General features: G+C 40.0%; 1 protein-coding gene across 8 annotated transcripts in view; it reads left to right on the top strand.

Annotated features, from left to right (window-relative positions):
* Window positions 1-418: 418 nt before the first annotated feature.
* Window positions 419-23,564, top strand: part of LOC121735070 (transcriptional regulator ATRX homolog) — a 45,520-nt gene continuing 22,374 nt past the window's right edge. For 6 of the 8 annotated variants that reach the window (XM_042125741.1, XM_042125742.1, XM_042125739.1 and 3 more), the window contains exons 1-13: window positions 1,140-3,567; window positions 4,049-4,131; window positions 8,620-8,783; window positions 9,341-9,456; window positions 10,185-10,210; window positions 10,441-10,641; window positions 11,752-11,857; window positions 11,977-12,069; window positions 12,358-12,498; window positions 19,624-19,740; window positions 20,372-20,538; window positions 21,295-21,458; window positions 22,192-22,329. In XM_042125741.1, coding sequence (XP_041981675.1) covers window positions 1,309-3,567; window positions 4,049-4,131; window positions 8,620-8,783; window positions 9,341-9,456; window positions 10,185-10,210; window positions 10,441-10,641; window positions 11,752-11,857; window positions 11,977-12,069; window positions 12,358-12,498; window positions 19,624-19,740; window positions 20,372-20,538; window positions 21,295-21,458; window positions 22,192-22,329 — 3,775 coding nt within the window. In that variant the 5' untranslated portion in view covers window positions 1,140-1,308. Of the gene's footprint in view, window positions 597-1,139; window positions 3,568-4,048; window positions 4,132-8,619; window positions 8,784-9,340; window positions 9,457-10,184; window positions 10,211-10,440; window positions 10,642-11,751; window positions 11,858-11,976; window positions 12,070-12,357; window positions 12,499-19,623; window positions 19,741-20,371; window positions 20,539-21,294; window positions 21,459-22,191; window positions 22,330-23,564 lie in introns of those variants that run through there. The other 2 variants (XM_042125743.1, XM_042125744.1) reach the window with 2 other exon arrangements.

Genomic DNA, 23,564 nt, shown 5'->3' with positions numbered 1-23,564 from the left:
GCTTCACAACGCGCGCGGTAGTAACATATCTGCTTTGAGTTTTTTTATTATTATATCATTGTATCGGGTAAATTTTCATATCGTTATCTATGCCCTTGAATTAGTAACGTTATGAAAAAATACCGGTATTTGAAGCCCTGAATATTCTGAACACAGTATGGATTTAAAATGTATAAAATAGACCTTGTGATTTTCAGTTAATACTTTGTTATCTTAGTAAAAAGTAAAAACACAGCTATTCTGACGACGGTACTTTATTTTGTTTGAATATGTTCAGAGTGACCGTGTATTTAAGCCGTTATGCAATGAAACCGTATGGTATTTTGAGTCTGTGTATCTTAGCGCCCTCTGCTCAGAATTCGAACATTTTGATTTGTGTTGCATTATTTTATTGTCTATGGCACTTTTTCACGACTGTTTTGGATAGTTTACTTACCTTGCTTATTTCGCCGATTTTTCGGAATAAAAGTGAAAAATGCTAGATTATTTAGTGTCCATGACGTACTTCTAAGTACAATTATGTGTTGTGAATGTAGTTAAGTTTAGTTTTCTCATTATAAGTGAGTAAAACGTTGGATCAGCCATTTACATGATTGGTAAGTACAAAAAAATTAGTACCTCTATTTTTTTGTGCTACATTTCTTGCTAGCGCTTGAATTTTCCTTGTAAGATTGCTAGTTCATACTGTAATAACTATTAACATTTTCGTCTGCAGTGTTAAATTTTATATGAGAATCGCAATAAATTATGCACATATCCACATACATACTCTATATAAAATAGTGCCGCTATTTCGTGATAGGTGTATATTTTGTACATAGTGGTTCATATAACCCGATCAAGTTAGGGAGCATTATTGCCAATAAACGTTTCATTCTAAGCCGATTTTTCCTGAGATATTTAACACTTTTCAAATAAATTATGTATGACTTGGTTTACGCCACGCTTTAAATTATAGCTACATCTTATAAATCAATTAGAGATTGTAGTTTTTGAGCAAATATAAATAAAAGACTCAAGAAACTGGTACAAAAAAATGTATAAAAATGTTTATTTTACATATTCACAAAACGGAGCGTGTCAATGTCCTGAATAAAAAAAAAATATTTTTTTATCTATGCCCGGAGTTATTATTCTTTGGTCGTCATTTGCCAATGTCCGACATTTTGATGTTTATCGAAAATAGTAACCAATTTTTTCGTAGAAAAATGTCGAATAATTAAGTTAGTGCGTTTAATTTTAAGCATTTAACTTTTGCGTTCATTAAATATTTATACAGTGCATCAATATAAGCGAGTCGAACGCGAAATGGCGGACGCAGTGCCCGTTAGTGATGTCTTATGTGAAGCAATGGATTATTTATCGAGATTAGGATCCAACTTGCGGACTCGTACCGAAAGCTTAAAAGATAAAAGAATTAGTAAGGAGAAGTTAAGAAATGCACACGCAGTTCGAAAAGCGGCCAACAAGGTTTTACTTATATGCGAATTGTCCAAAAAGTCGATAGAGAACGTGGAGAGCGGCGTGAAACGAGTATTGACACATATCTGTGATAATCAAGCGTCTGAAATTGGCGGGAAAACAAAAAGGGAGAAATCCGATAATACCAAAACTGAGTATATCGTCTATAAATCACGCAAACTAAAAATAAAAAAAAGTGTAAACGTAAAACATTATATGTCAGCAAAAGTAAAGGCAGCTGCAATGGCTAGTGATTTTCAAGAAAAATATCCCGTTTACTATGATTGCGAGCTATACAGAATGAGAAAAAGAAAAAGCACAATACTTGAAAGACACAGAAGTAGTAAAGATGAGAGCGAAGAAAACACATCCTTACCTGAATGTAAAGAAGTCAATCTTAGTACAGAAAAAGATTCAGTCGAAGCCCAGCCTACTGCTAATATTAAAACTTGTACTGATGAAGAGCCTCTTGCAGAACCAGTAGAAAAACCTTGTGAACTTGAAACAAAGGTGTCCCCAGAAAATGAAGTTGAATCGAGCAGTGTAGAGCCAAAAGGTACCTCAAGCAAAGAAAATGGTGATAGGCAAGATAAAGAAATGAGAAAAAGTAAAAATAATATTGATGAAACAAACACTCAAAGCCGAGAGTCACTAGAAGAGGCTAATTGTCATAAAAATAAAATTAAAAAGAGGAGACTTAAACGCATAAGATTTATTGACGACAGTTCAGATACAGATAAAGAAACACAAGAACTAAATAAAGAAATCCCAAAAACTCCATACCCATCATTGGACGAATGTACAGTAGATAAAGATAATGAAATTAGTAAGAAAAATATTTGTACAGTTACTGCAGGGAAAATGGACGAGAATAAATCTCATAGTGAAAATAAAGAAAATTCCCAACATAATGACAACCCTTCTAAAAAGACAAAGCTATCTAGTGACAATAATACAATTACAGAAAAAGAACAAGAAGACAGAGACAGTAGTGTCCAAGGAACAAATGGTCCTGAAGATGTAAAAACAGAAACAAAACCGCTCATTAAATGTGTGGATATTAGTAAGTTGCTAAGTAGTCCTAAAAAGAATGAGTTTAGTAAGGCAGTTGATGCAACTTTAGTTGAAATAAGTGATAGCGACAGTGAAGTAAAAATAGTACATTGTAAACTTTCAAAAACCAAAGATAAAGATAAAAAAGATAGAGATAAAAAAGGTAAAAGTAAATTAAAAAGGAGTAAAGATAAACAATCAGGAACAAGAACAGATAAGGATGAGGAGTACTGGATACAAAAGAGGATAGAAGTGAAAGAATTTGTTCCTAAGGAATTTAATATCAAAGTTGTAAAATTGCCGAAATTTACTGACGAGTATCTTGTCACACAGAATCTTAAAAGGATAACACAAAATGGAAAAATTTTATTTGAATGTCATATGGAACCAACAGTCGATGCTAATAAGATGATTGAGAAAAGTAAAAATGTTACTGCTAGTAATGATAATGTTAAAAATTCTTTGTTGAATGATTCTGATTCTGAAAAATCTGATACTGAAATTATCAAGAAAACAAAGAATGCCATTGAAAATTTCTTAAAAAGTTCAAGTCCAAGAAGTGATAAAGAGAGTGCACCAGAAGAATCTCAAGGTAATGGAACACTACAGGATACTGAAAAACAGAAAACTCCAGAACCAAACAGTAAAAGAAAATCTGACGATGAAACAGAAATAGTTAAATCATCTCTTATGAAAGATTCGTCAGATGAAAATGTTAAGGGATCAGATGAGAAAAAAAGAAGAAAAAGTGATAGTATAACACCATCAAAACGAAAACACATAATGGAAAGCATGCATGCAAAGAAGATGCTTTTAACATACTCATCAAGCTCGGAAACTGAAGATGAACAGCTCAAATCAACTTTAAGAGAGATAAGAAAATCACTTCTCGAAGAGACTGGAGATGTTTCAAAAAAATCTACTGATTCTAATAAGAAAGACGAGGAAAAGAAATCTAAACATGACACAGAGGATAGTGATAAGTCAGAAGTTGTGGAAAATGGACTGAGTAATAATATAGAAGAAGAAAATTCAAACTCCAGCACAAAAAAGGTTAGAAGATAAAGAAACTTTTTTAGTGCTCACATTCAATAATATGAACTTACTTTTTTGTAAACTAAAATATCTTTTAATGAGGTCAAGAGGAAATATATTGCTTTAAGATTAGAAATAGGTGTAATTGGTGTTAAAATCCAAATATTAAATTGCTTATAGGCAAAATTATTATAAACCGATGGTAGTCTATTTGTGTACAACTATTGGAAAATATTGCTAAGAAATACGTTGAAAAGTTGCACACTGGATCTAATTGATGTGTATGAGTTATGACTTTTTACTGTAAATAATATTATGTTTGAGATTATATACAAAATTTATTTACGTAATTGCATTTAATTTCATGTCATTTGTATAGGTCGATTGCCACTATTAAAATATAATATCCTCAAGCTGGTCTTTTATTTCTAAGTAAAGACAAAACATTTTGGTCAAGGTATATAAACAGTTTTTAAATCAGAAAAAAAATTAATTGCAGATGAGCGAGCCTAACTCAATCGTGAACAGTAGCAGCCACAATAATTCAGATACAGAAGATCAAATTGAGAAAGACATTGATGGGTAAATATTAAATGAAAGTGCTTAAATTAAAATGTGTGCAAGAATGTTTAAAACATTGGTTTAAATACTCGTCAAAACTGTTTGTATATTTTGGTGATGGTGAGTTTCATTCCCAGACTCAACAGGCTCACTTTTCAACATGCACTCCACTATTACGCTATTCCTTGTTGCTTTTTGTCTGCCATGTGGTTTTGTACTATAAGAGAAGTTGATTCGTAGGAAGATGCCAGAACTGGAACTAAGTAATTGGTCGCGTTAAGTTAAACCTATCCTAAATCGCAGCTATAAACATTGAATAGGCTTGATGACTATTATTTTTTTCTTATTGGTAATTGAAAGACCCTTAAGAAATAGAAACATCGCTGAAAGAATGACTCTGATAGCTTAAAAATTCACCAAGATATGACAATTCAAACATCTCATAAAATAGACCTGCCCGAAACGCTTCATACTAAGTGCTACGAAAGACTGACGTCACTCTTTAGTAGTTCGTACGCATCGGGAGAGAACTTTGTTCGATAGGTATATTAAATATTGCGTTTATGAAAGGGGTTTCATAATAAAAGTTGCTTTTAATTGCATAAGTTATCGATTGCTATACAAATATTAAGAAATTTAATTGAAAAAAAAATCGACTTGATTATCTAACTTTGAAGGCGCATAACAAAAAAAATAAAAATGCTATCGAGCTGTAATTTTGGGAACACTTATTTTTCACCGTGATTTCTTTATTTTATTAACAAAATTCGCTAATCTTTGACCTTGTCATCATCCCTATTGCCATAAGCCCACCAAATGACGTAGGTCCGTCAACTGCATAGGAATCCATTTCATTGATGGTACATATTGGACTAAGACAGCATAGATAAGTTAAAGCATGGTTTACAATATTTTTGGGTTGAAAATTTTTATTATGAATATTTTAGCATTTGTATTTGGGTGTGAATTGTGATGTATTCATAAAACATTTCATTTAAGTACACAATCCTTTATATTCCTGTTTTTATAACAATAATTACTTAGTATGATATAAAATTAATAATAAAAAAAATATATATTCACTTTTCATAAAATTAACAAATGTACTGTCATAAAAAACCCCCGCCAAACAACTTTAAAAACTAATGAAATAATATTTACTGACTTTAAGTTTAAATAATTCCTAAGTGTAAAGTAATATTTTAGTCCATAATTGTTGTCAAGGTGTGTCGGGGGACCGTTAATGTACATGTTTGATTTCAAATAACATTATAGTATAAAGGTTCGCGCTCACATTGTCGGCGCGTGCCGGCCGCCGGGGCGGATCGGGGCTCAGCGCAGCGCAAAATGCGCTATAACACACTATTGCCGGGCCAGGCCGCATCGTATTGACGGATTTTGAGTACTTTGGATAGTTCCAGTGTGACCACTCTTAAATCACTCGTGACTCGATATATCAAAAACTGAGATATTCTACTAAAATCTACTAGACCGTGTTTTAGATTCTACCGAAAATCTACCTTTATTAATCAATGTATTCTACGGGGTTGAAACTAAAATAAAACTAAGATGTTTATATGGACTGTATTATTTGCAGTCTACTTTATGCATTTTAATTTTTTATATTATTTGTTATATAAGATCGATCTTCTATTAAAATTTACAAAAAAATTTGGACTACTAAATCGTCATTCATTTGACCTCAAGTCTACCAAAAAGTGGAAATCTAATGTGAAGTGTGGTCACACTGTTGCCGGGGCGCAGCGGGTTTGTCGGGTGTTGCCGGGCCTTGTCGCATTGACGGAAATCCGCTGCGCCCCGAGATAGTGTGCGATACGCGCATCCGCTTCCATACAAATTGTATGGAGGCAGATTTTTGCGATGAGCCTCGGCACGGCCCGTCTCAATGGGCTCACTCTTTAAGGGTCAGTTAACAGCGAACCGAATCGAGACAGTCAGCGACTTTGCGATACAAAAGCAAAAGTCGCTGTTGTCGTAGTTACCTGGCGGTCCTCCGACACACCGTGACAACAATAATTATGGACTAAAATATTACTTTACACTTAGGAATTATTTAAAATTAAAGTCAGTAAATATTATTTCATTACTTTTTAAAGTTTTTTGGCGGGGTTTTTGTTTTATTTCTTAATTTAATTTTTATATTTTATATGTCTTTAGAGTTTAGACTAATATTTAATTGAGGCGCATTTTAATAAGCGGCGCATATTTTTGAAGACTTTCCGTCGTGGCGGCATACAATTTTCTCGTGACACGTGAGCCGTGTCATACGCCATAGAAGTAGATGACAATTGACACGGCTACCGTGTCACCCGCCACGTTCTAAAAGGTTTATTGTTTTTCTTGGTTTTTAGGCGTTTTTTAACTTGTTTTATTTAGTTGAACCCAAACCATTGATGTTAACGGAAGGTTACGTTGTTTTGAGTTGATTTCGAGTAGTTTTACTAAGTTTTAACCTGAAAATGGCAGGTAAGCGATTTTTTTATTTAGATGTTGCAAACCTTTTGTAGGTTTCCAAGTTAGAAAAATGAGTATATCAAATAGATCTGGGTTTCCGATGTAAATTATACGTTCGTAGATAAATTTAAAGAAGTTCGTTGTTAAGTTTTTTAACCGACTTCTAAAAAGGAGGAGGTTATACGTTCGGCTGTGGATATTTTTTTTATGTGTGTTCAACGATTACTTCGCCGTTTGTGAACATATTTTCAAAATTTTGTCTTTTGTTGTATAGGGTATTTGTTCCGATTAATCCGGTTCCGAGTTGGTACCATGTTCACAAAAGTGGTGATCTGATGATGGGAACCATAGGAATCCAGGGGACTTCTTGAAAATCAAATAGGAACATATGGTTATTTTGGTTGTATAGGATGTATTTTGGTCATATGCTACCGAATTGTCTGTCCGAATTTTTCTGATCAGCGGATAATGTACGGCCGGGCTAAAAAAGGGGACAGCCCCTCCTTTTTTCAATTCACAGAATATTCAGAGGCGAAGTCTATAGGCTTGTTCTCCGTGGAAAATTAAGATGATTTCGTTCAGAGTAGAACCTTCTAAAGTGTAATATGAGGGAGATACAATCGTTTTTTAAATGACACGGCTCACGTGTCATACGCCACACGTTAAAAACGCCCAAACCGCTAAACAGATTTTGCTGACATTTGGTATGGAGACACATCTTTTTGTCCCGGAAAAATGTACGGTTCCTGCGTGATAAACGCGCAACGGAGTTGCGGGCATTATCTAGTGTTTAATAAACTGACAATCGAACTGTCAACTTGGTACGTGATTAAATTATGTAAAAAACGATATACAAATAGTAGTAAATGAATGCTCAAAATGGGGGTGTGGTTGGAAAAGTCGAAAGCAGAAATTTTGACTACGGAACTTTGTTTAGACAAGTTAGGAGATAAACATGCTAAAAGTCCTGACTCCTGACCCCTCTGAGGTGAGCCGAAGGGGAGGGGGAGAAAAGAAGGACCCATTTTTTGTTTTTTTGCCTAATTTTTGAAAACGGTGCTTCGTACAACATTTTATTGTACTACATAATAAAAGCTTATAAAATTCTCTACAACTTTGTCCTTTACACTTTGTATCTATCTCCAATTCTCTAATGGTTGCCTAGCAATGAGCTTTTAAAAGTGGTCGATTTTCAAATACACACATCAATACGACTTAAGGGTATTTGTATTTTTTGAAATATCTAAAAGTCTATCAGGAATTTTTGAAGACAGTAAATGGATATATAGATATAAGATGATAGCTTATATTTAATGGTCTTTTATAAAACATAAAAAACTTCCAGATTTTCTTGTCTCTAAGAAAAAATCTATGATTTTTCAATGGCCATGCTTCGTTTTGTAAAACTGTAAATTTCATCGTAATGAGAAAAATCTGTTACATTATTATTGGGAATACTCAAATTAATAATAATGAATCCTAATCGATGGTTAGTACCGACTTTTCTTACCTAAAAATACATTTTTTGAGTCTTTCTGCGGTATGTGGCTTAATGTTCTTTGTAATTTCAAGTAATCTTTTTTCCTGTTATCTAAGTTACTAGAACATCTCTTAAATGTTTTCATTGTTGCCTGTTCTAGTCACAATAGAGCGAATTAATGGCAATAAAAATGTAAAAGATTTTTTGTCATTAGAATGAAATTTTCAGTTTTATAAAACGAAGTTAAGATTTGGTGGCACATTACTTTTCTATGGCCGTTTTCGAAAATTAGGCAAAAAAAACAAAAATGGGTCCTTTTTTCCTCCCTCCCCTCACTCCGGCTCACCTCGGAGAGGTCAGGACTTTTAGTATGTTTATCTCCTAACTAGTCCAAACAAAGTGCCGTAGTCAAAATCTCTGCTTTCGATTTTTCCAACCAGAATCATTCGTTTACTAGGCTAAAAGGATATGGGTAAAAAGTCAATCATTAAAATCATTCATTCATTAAACTTCAATAAAATAAAAACAACTGACAATAGTGTTCCTTGTTGCAGGCTGACCAACCTAAAGTCACTGCGGCGAACTCGTACGAGGCATTCCAGAACACGACGCACCCGGTCCACCATGCCCAAGCCTCAGATCAGCCAGGAGGGATTCCTCAAGGCGGAGAGCAGCTCCGAAGCCGAGGCGTCGGCTGCTGAGAGCGAGACGGCGGAAGGTCGGCTTAGCTGTCTCTTTCTAACAATTTTCTCTTGGATCTTTGTCTGAACATGGGACTATCCATTAATCACGTAGTCTTAAACCTCATCTTATCGCCGTATCACTAAACCAAGGTCCACCACCACCTCAAAATTCAAATACTTAGGGCTATCTGACGGTGGGAAGGAACTGTAAATAATGTCTGGCTGTGGATGACGACATTCCTACAGTTAGTCCAAAGAAAATAAGATAAAAAAAAATTGCATTATATTTTATCGAAGGTCCTTCAAGAATGGATTCCTCCTAAGGCTGGTATAAATAGTCAGCACTCAAGATGTATCTCGGTCTTAAGACACGGTTCAGACTCTGTGAATCACAGAGCCGAACCTAAGTAACCGCGACCGGAACTCCACACTTGCTGGTCCTTCTTACCTCTATGGGGGTCATAATACAAGAAAGATTCAGTTTTTATAAAGCGGTGAACATATTATAGTTTCCTAGTGGCTAGTACTTATTTAATCTATATTGTTGCTATATATTTGGAAACAAAAGCCAATGCATAAAATGGTATTTCAGAATTACCCGCCGTGTCAATCGGCCTAAATGGAGACGGCATACAACATTTGGCTAAGGAGGATCTGCTGGGAGACAGCGATTCCTCCGACACACAGAAAGACAACACGGCCTCACAGGTACTTTTATATTCTTGTTATCTTTGTCAGATAGTACTATTAAAGCAAAATCCATACCTAGGTAGATTTCAGACCTACGTAATTTGGTTGGTAATGTCTAACCTAGCTGACAGATTGCGATTTTGCTTGTTCAGACTATAAAGTTAATATACCTAGCGGAATAGAACAACAATCTCGAGCTGTCAAACGAAACCGAAATTGGTTTTCATCTGTGTGAAAAATATGTGTATGTATACACTTACACACGCATGATTGAACATGAATTCTATGAGATTAAATTGTCAACGTGCGGCACGTGCCGACTGGACGTCAAAAAAAGAGTGCTGCTTTTTACCACGCAGTGTTACTGTTAGTGACATCTCTCTTGCTCAGGCCTTGTTGCTTTATTCCGCTAGGTATATTAACTTTATGGTTCAGACACAACGGGAACCGCGCGGTTTCCCGTGCGGAAACCGAGCGGTTAAGTGTGAACGCTGTAATACAACGCCTTTGTAGTTTGTAATAAGCTGCGAGCCCCGCGCGGGTCCAAAGCGGGCGGTTCCCGCTGTGTCCGAACATTATAATGACTTGACGTTATCCGACCAAATAACTGGTCCTCCAACTGATCAATTTCTATGATGGTACAAGACTCAATCGTGCTGTCTGTTTGCACAGATATTTAAAACTACTAAACTTTTTTTAACTAAACGTTTTCAGAAATAGTAATTGTAATTTCTATTAATTTGCAGGATAACAATGAAAGTTCAGATGAAAAGTAAGTGTATTTATTTACTATTATAATGTAAGTAGTGATTTCGTCAATATACCCAATTCGCGTAGGGCATACTTAATCAAAACATTTACAAATAACACTATAAAAGATCTTTCAAAAACCCTCCTTTAATCTAATCTGTTACGATGTGTCTCGACTAACTCAAAAAAGAAATAAAAGAATTATATTCCAAATGCTTTAAGTATTTCAAAATGTAATAATTAATTTCGCAGTTTAACGACCAAGCGCCGTAAAGCGAACACGATATCTTCGGACGACGAGGGTGGTTCATCCAAGAAGAAAGATAAAGATGTGAAGTTGAGTGACTTCGAAGACTCAGAGGACTCCGGCTCGGATCGGCCCAATAAGAAGAACAAACGGAAGAAAAAGGGAAGCGAGAGCGATGGTTCATCCTCCTCGTCTGTAGGCGGCAGGTTGGTCTCTCTCGTTATTCCTATGTGTGAGAGAGAGGCATTATGTTATTGCAGTAGTGACCCAGATTGCCATATAGCGATCAGGGGGTCTACAACGAAACTGTTTTGAGATTCAAATCATCGAATTTGGGCTTGTACCACGAAACCGTTTTGAGACTAACAAACGTGAAATGACGTTGTAAGAGCAGGACGCGGCATTCTTGTCCGATTGTTTGAGTCTCAAAACGGTTTCGTAGCAGGCCTACAGAATGCCGCGTCCTGCTCTAACAACGTCATTTCACGTTTGTTAGAGTAGGACGCTGCATTCCGATTCGTTCGTTGGAGTCTCAAAACGGTTTCGTTGTATGGCCCCAGAATCGGAGCTCCCAACCAGCAATTAGTTCCTAAGGGCCTGAAACAGGCCACTTCCTGATAAGTGCCGAATAGGCTATCCACCACTTAACTTGACAGATGAAGTATGGACAATCTGTCAAAAAAGCTATGAATAGCATATTCGGCACTTTATCAGAAAGTGGTAAATACTTTCTTCCTGATAAGGCTATCCACCACTTAATTTGACAGATGGAGTATGGAAAATCTGTCAAATAACCCTATCGGGCACCTTATCAGGAAGCGGTGAAACAGGCCATAAGTCCATCCATCCATCGGCCATCTTAATGTTGAATGCTGATACAGCTTCATTCCTTGTTTGTTCCTGTTTCTATCTTATATATAAAAATGGATTTTCAAATGTGTTAGTCGCGCTAAAACTCGAAAACGGCTGAACGGATTGGGCTGATTTTAGTCTTAAAATATTCGGAGAAGTCCAGGGAAGGTTTTAAAGTGATACGAAGTTCGCCGGGACAGCTAGTCAAACTATAAATGCTATTCTTCTTGAATGTCAAACCAAGTTAAATGAGTTCTGATTGGTCAAAAATCTGCTGTTTGCCGTTTCATTTATCTTGTTTTTTTAATAGGAAATGGACTGGATAGAACTAGGAACTTAGTAGAATGTTCATTATCACAACCATACAAATTAATACCAAACAATGTGTCGAAAGCTGTTGTCACAATTCAGACATTCAAAATAAAGTTATAAGTTTTTTCCTCATTTGCGAAATATTTTTTCAGTAAAAAGAAGCGGAAACGAATAAAAAATATTGACGACAGTGATGGTTCGGGATCGGAGACGGAAAATGAAGGAAAAAACAAACATGGAAGAAAGAATATTCGAAAGGTATGATCTTCTACAATTTCACAAAAAAATGTTCTTCTTGCATTTTGTCTGTAATGTTTAGATATTTTAAGATTCTTTATATTTTAAATACATATTATATATAATATTTTGTTCAACAGGTTATGGGTAAGAATCAATTAGAAGAGGCAACAAAAAAAGCGGCCAGACAAGAGAAAGAGAGGATTGCTCGAATAGCTGAGAGACAAAAATTGGTAAGATGATCTAATTTTTTATTTTCCTACAGGGAATTTAAAATTAATAAAGACAATGGCGAATATTTATTATCTATGTTGTCTATGGCAAAACTGGTTGTAAAAACGCAATCTTTTTATGTCTTTATTAATCATCTATTTATGTATAATTTTTTCTAGTTACATTTTTGTATTTTAATGTAACTTGATTAAACAAGTTTTAAAAGATTTTTATTTGACATTCATTCACAATTAGAATGGTATAGTACATTATAAGTTTATTATTATTGACAAATATATTTATTTCAGTACAATAATCTGCAATTCGATGAATCCGGCAAACCTGATGAAGTGGTACTTGATAAAGTGGTTTTGGACTTTGACCCGGAGACAAAGGAACCACTCATCGAAGTGGACAAAGGACTTGTTAAGAAGTTGAAGCCTCATCAGGTATGTTGTGGTACTTTACAGTACAAGTAAAATAACATTATTGTTTTCAAAACATAAGATGTCACTATTAGTAACACTGCGCGGTAAAAAGAGACGTGTGATACATGACAGCAGCACTCTTTTTTTGACGTCCAGTCGGCACGTGCCGCACGTTGACAATTTAATCTCATAGAATTCATGTTCAGTCATGCTTGTGTAAACATATACGTACACATATTTTTCACACAGATGAAAACCAATTTTGGTTTCGTTTGACAGCTCGAGATTGTTGCTCTATTCCGCTAGGTATATTAACTTCATGGTTTAAAAACCATAATTTTCAGAACACTTAATGACGGGCTTACCTCTTATGCTCAACTATTTGAGCCCTAACAAAACTATGTATTAAATTACATGATCTTGAAGAACATTTAACACTTTTATTGCAATCAAATATTCTTTGCGGTTCTGCAGGATACATCTAGTAATTTAAGGAAGAAAACGAATATTCATTGCCATTAAACATAACTCTGTGTAAATGAATCAATATTTATAAACAAATTTATTTTTAAATATTCCCTTCTATTTCTGTTTGAATAATGACTTTATCGCTTCTATGCTGCGCTCGGTGAGTGAGAGCACCTCATTCAACGAACCCTACTGATAACGACGGGAGAGATGGACTGTATGATACGAAGATGAGGAAAACTGTAACTACCAAATGATAACACCAAGTGAAGCGACAACTGTAATGTTCCAAGATAGACTAAATCACAAAAACAGTAAAAACGTCAAAAGGAGAAAATGTGACATAGAAAAGTAAAAAATACAATATTTAAAAACAGAATGGTCTGTCCAGCCAGTCGCCAACATACCCTCCCCCAGTGGGACACTAAAACTCGGTGGCGACTGGCTGGGCCTCCAGTACAATTAATTTTCTAGCCGGTCGGCGCAGCGTACCTCCCTTTGTGAGGAGGTCCGCTACGCGGACTCGACCGTCCTGACCGGGGTACGTCCTCAAGACCCTAGCTAGCGGCCACAAGCCGCGCGGAAGGGTAGGGTCCACGATCAGCACCACGTCCCCCTCCTTTATGTCTTGATATGGTTGGGACTCCTTCAGTTTCTCTCTCAGCGTTGGCAGGTACTCCCGCAACCATCGAGCCCAGAAGTGGTCCGCCAGCCGAAGTGCCTTCCGCCACTCCTGGCGTTGTGAAAACTCCCCATCTGTCAGGTCGTTAGTCCAAGGAACCACCGATGACGTGCCTATTAGAAAGTGGAATGGTGTTATCGCTTCTGGAGCGTCGGTCGCCGTGGGGACGTACGTCAGTGGCCGGGAGTTGACGATTGCCTCAGCCTTTAAGAGCAATGTTCTGAATGTGTCCTCTTTGGGGAGGGACCTGTTTTTGAGAGTTGTCTTGAGCGCGTTCTTCACGGTGCGCACTAACCGTTCCCAGGCCCCCCCCATAAAAGGCGCGGCCGGGGGGATGAAGCGCCATCGTATTCTTCCATTCGTAGCGAAGTCAATAACGGGGCCACCGTGGAGTTTTCTCATTTCTTTGCTTGCACCGACAAAATTCGTTCCGTTGTCAGAGAGGATTTGCTTGGGCGATCCTCTTCGAGCGATGAACCGCCTTAGGCTCGTTATTGCGGCGTCGGCAGATAACGTTGTAACCACTTCCAGGTGTATAGCCCTCGTGACTAGGCATGTGAAAAGGGCGACGTACCTTTTTTCTTGACGACGGCCCACAGCTACGGCGAACGGACCAAAATAGTCTAGGCCAGTGAACGTGAATGGTCTTGTGTGGTGGTTCAGCCTCTCCAGGGGCAGGTCTCCAGTTGGTGGTAGGACCGGGCGACCCTTAAATCTTCGACACCCAGCGCAAGAGCTCGAGACGCTTTTAATGGTTTTTCTAGCGTTAGTAATTCGGTATCTTTGTCGAAGCTCGTTGAGAACAGTTTCGTCAAACCCGTGTCCCATCTTTACGTGGAGTTCCATTATTAATAATCGCACGATGTGGCTCCGACCGTCCAATATTATTGGGGCTTTTACGTCTTCGGTAGCCGTTAATGCCAATTTGATGCGGGTGTCCGCCCGCAGGAGGTTATCTTTGTCCAGGAACGCACAGAGAGACGCTATTCGGCTGGCTTTGGGAAGGGGCTGCGAGGCCCGCAGGTGTGTGATTTCTTCGGCGAAGCAATCCCATTGCGAGTGTCTCAATAATGTCTTCTCCGCCCAGGCGAGGTCGGACTCTAGAAGTTGAAGAAGGGACGTGGTGCTCCCTGGACCTATGGACATGAAAATTGAAGAATTAAGATCAGCCGAACGAGTTATTTTGGACATAAACAATCTAGCAAATTGATAAACGCGTGCAGTGGATCGCAGAAGGCGCAGCCAACTACTAAAACGTCTCGGATCGGGCACTGGGAATTTTGAAAAAGGTTCTTCGGTAAGAAGACCAACAATTTCTGGCTTTAATTCGGAATCTGAAAGGTTCGCGGTATTGGCTTGCGTTTCCTTTGGCCAAAAGTCCTCAGTCTGCAAAAGGAAAGGCGGGCCAGAAAACCATCTATGGTTAGCCTCGAGTTTCAAAACTTTAGGCTTCGTGGCATCGTCAGCCACGTTGAGAGAGGTAGGGAGCCATCTCCAATCAGACGGGTTGGAGAGTTCCGCTATCTCTCCCAACCTATGCGCTACGAAGGGCTTAAAATTACGCGCGTCGCTCCTAATCCACTTCAAAACTGTAGTGGAATCCGTCCAAAATATTGTCCGCGACGGTTTTAGACGGTGGGCACTTTTAATTCTTTGCGAGAAACGTGATGCAATTAGCGCTGCTTGTAGCTCTAATCGGGGTATCGATAACGGCTTCAGTGGCGCCACTCGCGCTTTACTACCGATTAGGGCTACAGACACGGTGCCATCTGTGTAGATCACGCGCCAGAAGGCGACACAGGCGTATGCTTGTTCTCCACCGTCCGAAATGACATGAAGTTGAATGTCACTCCGCTCCAGGTTGAGAAGGTAGCATCGTGGCACCTCTATAGAGGAGGCTTCCCTTAGGAGTTTACACCATGCTTTATATTCTTCTACGTACTTACTTGGCAGTAGCGTATCCCAACCGACGCCTTCGCGCCATAATTTTTGTATAAGAATGCGTCCCCAAATTGTGATGGGCGTGAGAAGACCTAAAGGGTCGTACAGCTTCATCACATTTGAGAGAACAATTCGTTTGGTAACGGCTTCGTCAGTCGTTTCAGTGGTCGCCCGAAAGGTGAGAGTGTCTCGGGCGGGATTCCATTTGACGCCAAGAACGCCTACTTCCTTGTTAGAGGGTAAGTAGACGTCATCACAATCGCTTCGGAGTTCTTTTGGAATTTTAGATAATGCGTCTGGTACGTTGGAGATCCAGGATCGCATTTCGAATTGGCAATTTTTGTGAACCATGACTATCTCCGAAGCTATTCGTGCTGCGTCAGCGATGTTAAAATGGCTAGATAGGTAGTCGTCCATGTAGTGATCGTTTAAGATGGCGCTGCAGGCTTCTGGGTGAGTCGATTGAAATTCTTTAGCGTTTTTATCTTTAAGGTGGAGCGCTATAAAAGGGCTACAAACGGCGCCAAAGATCATCGACGACATACGATACTCGCGTACCACTCCGTTTGACCGCCAGAGAAAGCGCTGAGCGTCCCTATCTTTAGGACTTATTTTAATCTGGGGAAACATCTCCTTTATATCCGCATTTAAAGCTACGGGCCCTTCTCTAAACCTGAATAGTATATCTATCAAAGATCGCAGGAGGTCCGGGCCCTGTAACAACATGCTGTTCAAACTGACACCTCGTGTCGTAGCGGCAGCATCGTGAACGGCTCTCAACTTCTTTTTCTGCGGATGGAAGACACCAAATATAGGTAGGTACCAGCGGACGCGACTACGATGCTGGTCGCTTCCGTGGTAGGTACTAGGTTCGCATTCCTCGGCATATCCTTTAGATAGAATATCCGTAATAAATTTTCTAAACGCTACTTCAAACTTTGGGTCCTTTGACATTTGCCTTTCAAGAGCCTTAAGGCGGGACAACGCTTGTGGGTAACTATCGGGTACAACGTTTGGTAAGTGCTCCTTCCAGGGTAAAGCGACTTCAAACCTGCCATCCGCCAGTCGTCGAGCCGACTCGTCAATGATACTGACGGCGCGTGCATCGTCGACGCTCTGGCGAGGTAGGCTTTTTGTAATGCCTAAAGAGTCAATATCGTATTGACTTTTAATCAAGGCGTCCAACTCGTCACAGTGCTGGTGAACGTTGAGCTGGTTCACGAATTGCATTGGCTTGGAAGAGTTAGACGAGGCACCGTGGAGTACCCACCCTAAGAGGGTTCTCGAGGCGACAGGTTCATTTTTCCGTCCACAACGCACCTCACGGCTGACTGTCAAATGCCAGTCAGGGGCACCGATAAGTATGGAAGGGGGGTCGCTGCTTGTCGTCAGGTCGGTGGACAAAGCCGCCAAGTGGTCGTAATTTACCACGTTCACTTTATCGTTACGCACCCGCAAATTAAGGGGTTTAATGGCCCTTGCGTTTTCGACAAGGTGTCGTTCGGTTTTATTGCGACCACGGATGTAGAAGTTGACATAACTTACGTCCACGACCTTCGACATATCGCCAACCCCCTCTAACCTGACCCGCTCCCGTCGGATGGGAACAGCACCGATACGAGTCGCTACTTCGCTGTCGATGAGCGTCGCGGTACTGCCCTCGTCCAGTAGTGCCGTCGTCTCATACTCGCCGTCGGGGCCCTCAATAGTGACCGCAATGATTTTAAGAAGGCCGCGCGGGAAGTTGACGGGCTGCGGAGTTTCTGGAAATTGTGGGAGGTCAGTATTAGATATCTGTAGCGGTGCTTCTGTTTCGCTACTGTTACGTATGGTGGCGCTTGTGACGGCACTTTGAACGTCGGTACTGGTATTGGTTACCTGCACGTCGGCCGGTGCGCGTAATGTAATGTCAGTTTGGCCATGAAGTAGTGCGTGGTGTCGTCTGAGACATCCGTCGACCCCGCAGCGTTTAGTTCCGCGGCAGTTATTCCACGAGTGTGGGTAAGTTTTAAGACATCGATAACACGCTTTTGAGTCTTTTACCCACTGCCACCTGTCGCTTACCGATAGAGAAAGGAATGGTTGACACGCTCTTATGAGGTGTTGTCCTTTCTTGCAAAAACTACAAGTGGGTACGGAGTTGCCGGACGTTGTTGCGTGTACCGACTCAACTCGTTTGGGAAAGGTTTTGTGCATAGTATAAACAGGCGGCCTGGGCGTCACGTTAACAATATCGAATACAAAGTTATATTTAAGTTGTTTGTCCGCCTCCGCTAAAAGAAATTTTGACAACGTCTCCAATTTTGTCATATTTTGAGACGAAGGCATACAAGCGGCGGCAAAGTCGGTAAATCGAGACCTCGTATGCTCGTTTAGTTTTAATAGAATAGAGCGGAAAAGCTCGGGCGAGTACAAGTAGTCATTTTGATTTAAAATTTTGATTGTACTAATTAAGTTTCGCAGTTTGTTCGCAAGTGCATTTAAATGTTCAGGGGTACTTATCTTAGGACTGCCTCGTATGTCCGAGATTTCTCGGGCCACCAGAATTTCCGGCCGGGCGTATGTCTGCTGCAGGGCGTCGATAATCTCCTGAGGGTCAAGAGACGTCCACAGCAAGGACGCCACGGAGTGGTAGGCGGGTCCGCGAATCGCGTTTTGCAGCCGCGAAATGTTTTCCGCTGCGGAAAAATTTGCGTTACTTCTATCGTAACTGGATTTAAAGGCAAGCCATTGGCTTAATTCACCAGCAAAGGGGACCAGTTCGGGTCTTTTAGGGCGGTCGGCGAGAGCATTGATGGCTTGGGCGAGTCGAGCGATCGGTTCGGACGATGAATCAGCTCTCGGTAGTCCTCCGTTAGTACCCGTCATTTGTGTGGGTGGGCAAGGGTTGGCGGTAGCACGTGGTGACAAGGCCTCGAAGGTCAGATCCGCCAGCTGTACGGGTGGACCTTGGGTGTTTCCCAAAGTCACAGCTGGGGTTCTACCTGGCCTGTCACCTGCAATTGCCATGTTTTGCCCGCGTACCCATGACGCGGTACGTCGTAAACTAGAGTAAGAACTACAACGAGACTTATCTTTTAGCTCCGATGCGGCAAGCTTCGCACGAAGCTCCGCTTGCTCGACCTCGGCCTCCAGGCGCGCGAGTTCGCGCTCGCGCTCGGCGTCGCGTTGTGAGAGCTCGCGCTGCCTCTTCAGTTGCTGCCGCGTGCACTCCGCCTCCAGGGTCAACCTTTCTGCCCTTACGGCTGCTGAAGAGCGCGAAGACTGCGTGCACTCGTTTCCGGTTCGACCACTGCAAGAACTCGCGTTAGTGCTTTGAAAGAAAGCCTCCCTTGTTCGGCGCCGGCTGGGATGGTCGTCTGCCTCGGGCCCTGGCGACGCGCCGGAAGGCGCTGTGTCTGTGGGCTGTAAGACTCTCCCAGCCAACGATGCCGGGTCAATCTCGGAACCAGTGTTCGAAACCAGGCGAACGTCGTGAAGCGAACGATCACTGCACTGGGTTTGCTCGGCTTCGGCAGTTGCCGCTTCTGCGATGGATTTTCTAGAACTCTTAGAACGCGTCAACATGATGAAGTTCTAAAAAAAATGCGTAAACGAAAGATTAAAATGTAATGTGAAGTAAATGACGAAAATAAGCTACGGTGAAGAGAAGGATACTACAAATAAAGTAAAATAAGGTGATACTACAACGCATTAATGATAGTACTACGCTAAGGCGACAATGAACTAGAACTAAGACGATTTTAAAACTACGATGAAGACAAAATAATGGTTCTAAATTACAGCGAAGAAGGACCAAATGATAACGACGGGAGAGATGGACTGTATGATACGAAGATGAGGAAAACTGTAACTACCAAATGATAACACCAAGTGAAGCGACAACTGTAATGTTCCAAGATAGACTAAATCACAAAAACAGTAAAAACGTCAAAAGGAGAAAATGTGACATAGAAAAGTAAAAAATACAATATTTAAAAACAGAATGGTCTGTCCAGCCAGTCGCCAACACCTACATAAACATAAATTATTATTGATTGTATGTTACGTTTCAGGCGAACGGTATCAAATTTATGTGGGACGCTTGCTTCGAGAGCGTGAAGAGAATAAAGAAAGACAAGGGTTCCGGCTGCATATTGGCGCATTGTATGGGTCTAGGAAAGACATTGCAGGTACACAACATTTATTGAACACTAGATGGCGCCCGCAATTCCGTTGCGGCAAAATTTGTTTATCGCGCGAGAACCGTACATTTTTTCGGGACAAAAAGTATCCTATGTCCTTTCCCATTACTCAAAGTATCTCCATACCAAATTTCAGCAAAATTGGTTCAGCGGCTTGAACGCGAAGAGGTAACAGACAGACAGACACCCTTTTTATTTATAATGTTAGTATAGTATGGATGTAAAGAATTTCGTACAGTTGCTAATAGATGCAGAAATAAATAATTTGTGTAAATAGTGAATTGAATGACGTCTAAAATGCCCCTTAATTAAAACGGACACAACTCAAGATCGTTTGGCGTACCTGAAAGTTGCACTAATTGGAAACTACACTTTTCCCTTAATTTTAGTCAATCGATCTTATAATTATGCGCAGCCTGTGTATAAGGGCTTAAGTGATTAACATGTATGCTGCCGACCATACTACACCTTCAGTAATTTCTCCTACGCCCTATACAGTTTACAATGGCCTTTTAATCCCAACGGTGATGCTCATGGGCACACAGAGAAGAAAATGTGGTCCCACCAGTGATGCTCATGGCAGCCAACGTGTTAATGATTAAACTATATTTTCCCCCAGGTGGTGACTCTAACCCACACTTTGCTGTCCCACGGCGAGCTGACGGGCGTGCGGCGCGTGTTGGTGGTGTGCCCGCTGTCGACGGTGCTCAACTGGGTGAACGAGTTCCGCATGTGGCTCAAACACACCCACAACGACATCGACGTCGACGTCTACGAGCTGTCCAGGTAACTGTTTTTTTTATTTTATGTTTTATGAAATAAGGGGGCAAACGAGCAAACGGGTCACCTGATAGAAAGCAACTTCCGTCGCCCATGGACACTCGCAGCGTCAGAAGAGCTGCAGGTGCGTTGCCGGCCTTTTAAGAGGGAATATGGTAATAGGCAGGGGGGGAGGGTAGGGAAGGGAAGGGAATAGGGGAAGGTAGAGAAAGGAATAGGGAAGGGAATTAGGCCTCCGGTAAACTCAGTCACTCGGGGAAACACAGCGCAAGCGCTGTTTCACGCCGGTTTTTTGTGAGAACGTGGTATTTCTCCGGTCGAGCCGGCTCATTCGCGCCGAAGCATGGCTCTCCCACGTATAGTTTGGGAACCCCTGATATATTATACTATATTTTATGTGCGAGCGTTTTGTCTTTCTCTCGTCTAGATAATCGGCAAGTGTAAGTGAGATAGCTGTCCTCAGTTTTTGAAATACGACCGGCTATTCAGCCGATCAATGTTAGAAATTAAATATTCGCTAAGTTAGAATCTTGAAGTCTTTCTCAGAGTGCTCTTTCATAGTGCACAGAGTAGTGTAATGTAAACAAAAAAGGTTGTTATAGATAACATTTTTTTAAACATTTACATTGCCATGTCCCAACTCCCAAAATGTATATTATATACATTATTTGGGACATGGCATAAGGCTCTGTATCGATTGATAAACTATTTCATTAGATTTATAGAAGACAAAACTAATTATAACTAACATTTCACCCGCAGGTTCAAACAGAACTCTGACCGCGCCCGTCAGCTGACGTCGTGGTTCGAGCACGGCGGTGTCTGTGTATTGGGATACGAGATGTTCCGAAACCTCTCCGCAGACAACACCAAGAAGTTCAAGAAGAAGATGTTGAAGAACTTCCAGGAGAGTCTTGTTGATCCAGGTATGTCACTTCAAGAACATTTATGATGCTTAGTTTTGAGGAAATGTAAAAAAAATGTTTATGATATTTCCAGCTCTGAGGAAAAGTCAAAAAATGTTGCGGGGGAGTAGTGTAATTTGTTTTTGGGAGGCTCATCATATTATGATAATACATGAAGGATTGCTTGCGTTTAACGAGCATGTATAGTCTGTCAAGAAAGTGAAGAAATTAAAAAGTGGCAACATCGTAGTGTCATCCCTTTCAAATCAATCTAAGAAAAAGTTAAGAAAAAACTTTTTAATTTCTTCACTTTCTTGATAGACTATAGCTTAATCAATTACAACAAATAGAAGAGCTGCTAAATTTTAATAATTAATTAATAACGGTTCTCTCACGAATTACGATAAACAAATTTTGGCGCAACGGTGTTGCGGGCGTCATCTAGTATTGTATTTAAACTACTGACTCACTCAGAAATGCCAGGTTTTAAATGTACTGATTAATTATTGTAATATTTTGTTAATAATTTTTTATTTCCAAAAATTAGTAAATGAAAGGTCTAACAATTTAGTTCTACCACATGGGCGTGGAAATATTGTCATGTGGTTATGACAATATTTCCACGCCCATGTGGTAGAAATTGTGATGAAACTAATTTGTTCGACCTTTTATGTACTAATTTTTGGAAATAAATAAATATGTAAATTGAAATATGAAATTGAAGTACTTATCTAAAACCATTGTGTGTGTCCAGGTCCAGATCTAGTGGTTTGCGACGAGGGCCACCTGCTCAAGAACGAGAAGACGAGCCTGTCGCAGGCGATGAACCGGATCCGCACGCAGCGCCGCATCGTGCTCACCGGCACCCCGCTGCAGAACAACCTCAAGGAGTGTGAGTACACGCGGAACTGGCCACTTCCGACATAATGTTATGATTTAAGGGACCATCCATAAAGTACGTCACACTGGATGACTTTATGGATGGCCCCTAATCCACACTAATATTATTATAAATGTGAAAATGAGTCTGTCTATCTGTTACCTCTACACGCCCAAACCGCGGAACCGATTTTGCTGAGGTATGGAAATACTTTTTATCCCGGAAAAATGTACGATTCCCGCGCGATAAACGAGTTCTGGAGCAACGGAGTGGCGGGCGTCACCTAGTATTAATACAGTACTAAGTACTGTATCCCAAAAAGTAGGCTGTATAAATTAACGGTACGAAACCCTTCACTAGGGTCCGCCGTCCATCTGAAGTTGCATGGAATTTTGAAACTTCTTGTGCTCAAACATTCGAGCAAGCGATAGTGCGATGTAGGGCTACAGCAGCGCCATCTAGTTTGATGTAAGATGACTTTGGCGGTCTAATATAAGAAGCAAGTGTATTATGGTGCATAGGGTTTGGGAATAATTAATATTAATAAAAAAAATATTTTTTTATAAATTAAACGTAGTAGTCCTAATGTCGTTGAAACTAAGGTCGAATTTCGACCATTGGGCGATCTCTAGTTAATATTAATATTCAATAGCGGAGTTAGGGGGGAGGGGGGCGACCATAGACCTCAGGCTATTACATAACTGAAAATATAATATTGTTTTATTTTTATAAAAAACTGGCTGTCCCGGTGAACTTCGTATCACTTAAAAACCTTCCCTGGACTTCTACGAATATTTTAAGACTAAAATTAGCCCAATCCGTTCAGCCGTTCTCGAGTTTTGCGCTTAGCAACACATTCAGCGACTCATTTTTATATTATAGATATTATGGTTTATGGTTTTATCTGTCTATTAAAACTTATATTCTATCAAAACCTCGATTCTACTCTTTTAGACCTTCTAGACTTTGTAGGAATTAAAAATTCTGGAAATCTACAGGGTGTTGCAAAACTAAGTGGTAATACTTTAGGGTACATGTTCCTTGTGAAAGCAGCAGCGCTGAAAGACTAAATTTTATTTTCACTTTTGTATGGGGAAGCTCGAGCTTCATGGGCTTCCCCATACAAAAGTGAAAATGTATATTACAGCTTGGCCTAGTTAGGTTTAGACTCCAGATCTTCCACAAGTTACAGCAATAACTCGTGTAAACAATTAGTTCTTAAGTACTTTATAACTTGTAATTTGTGG

The sequence above is a fragment of the Aricia agestis genome, chromosome 16 (assembly GCF_905147365.1).
Source record: "Aricia agestis chromosome 16, ilAriAges1.1, whole genome shotgun sequence".
Classification (NCBI taxonomy): domain Eukaryota; kingdom Metazoa; phylum Arthropoda; class Insecta; order Lepidoptera; family Lycaenidae; genus Aricia; species Aricia agestis.
Note: the sequence above shows the minus strand (reverse complement) of the source record. Positions and strands in the feature narration are given on the sequence as shown.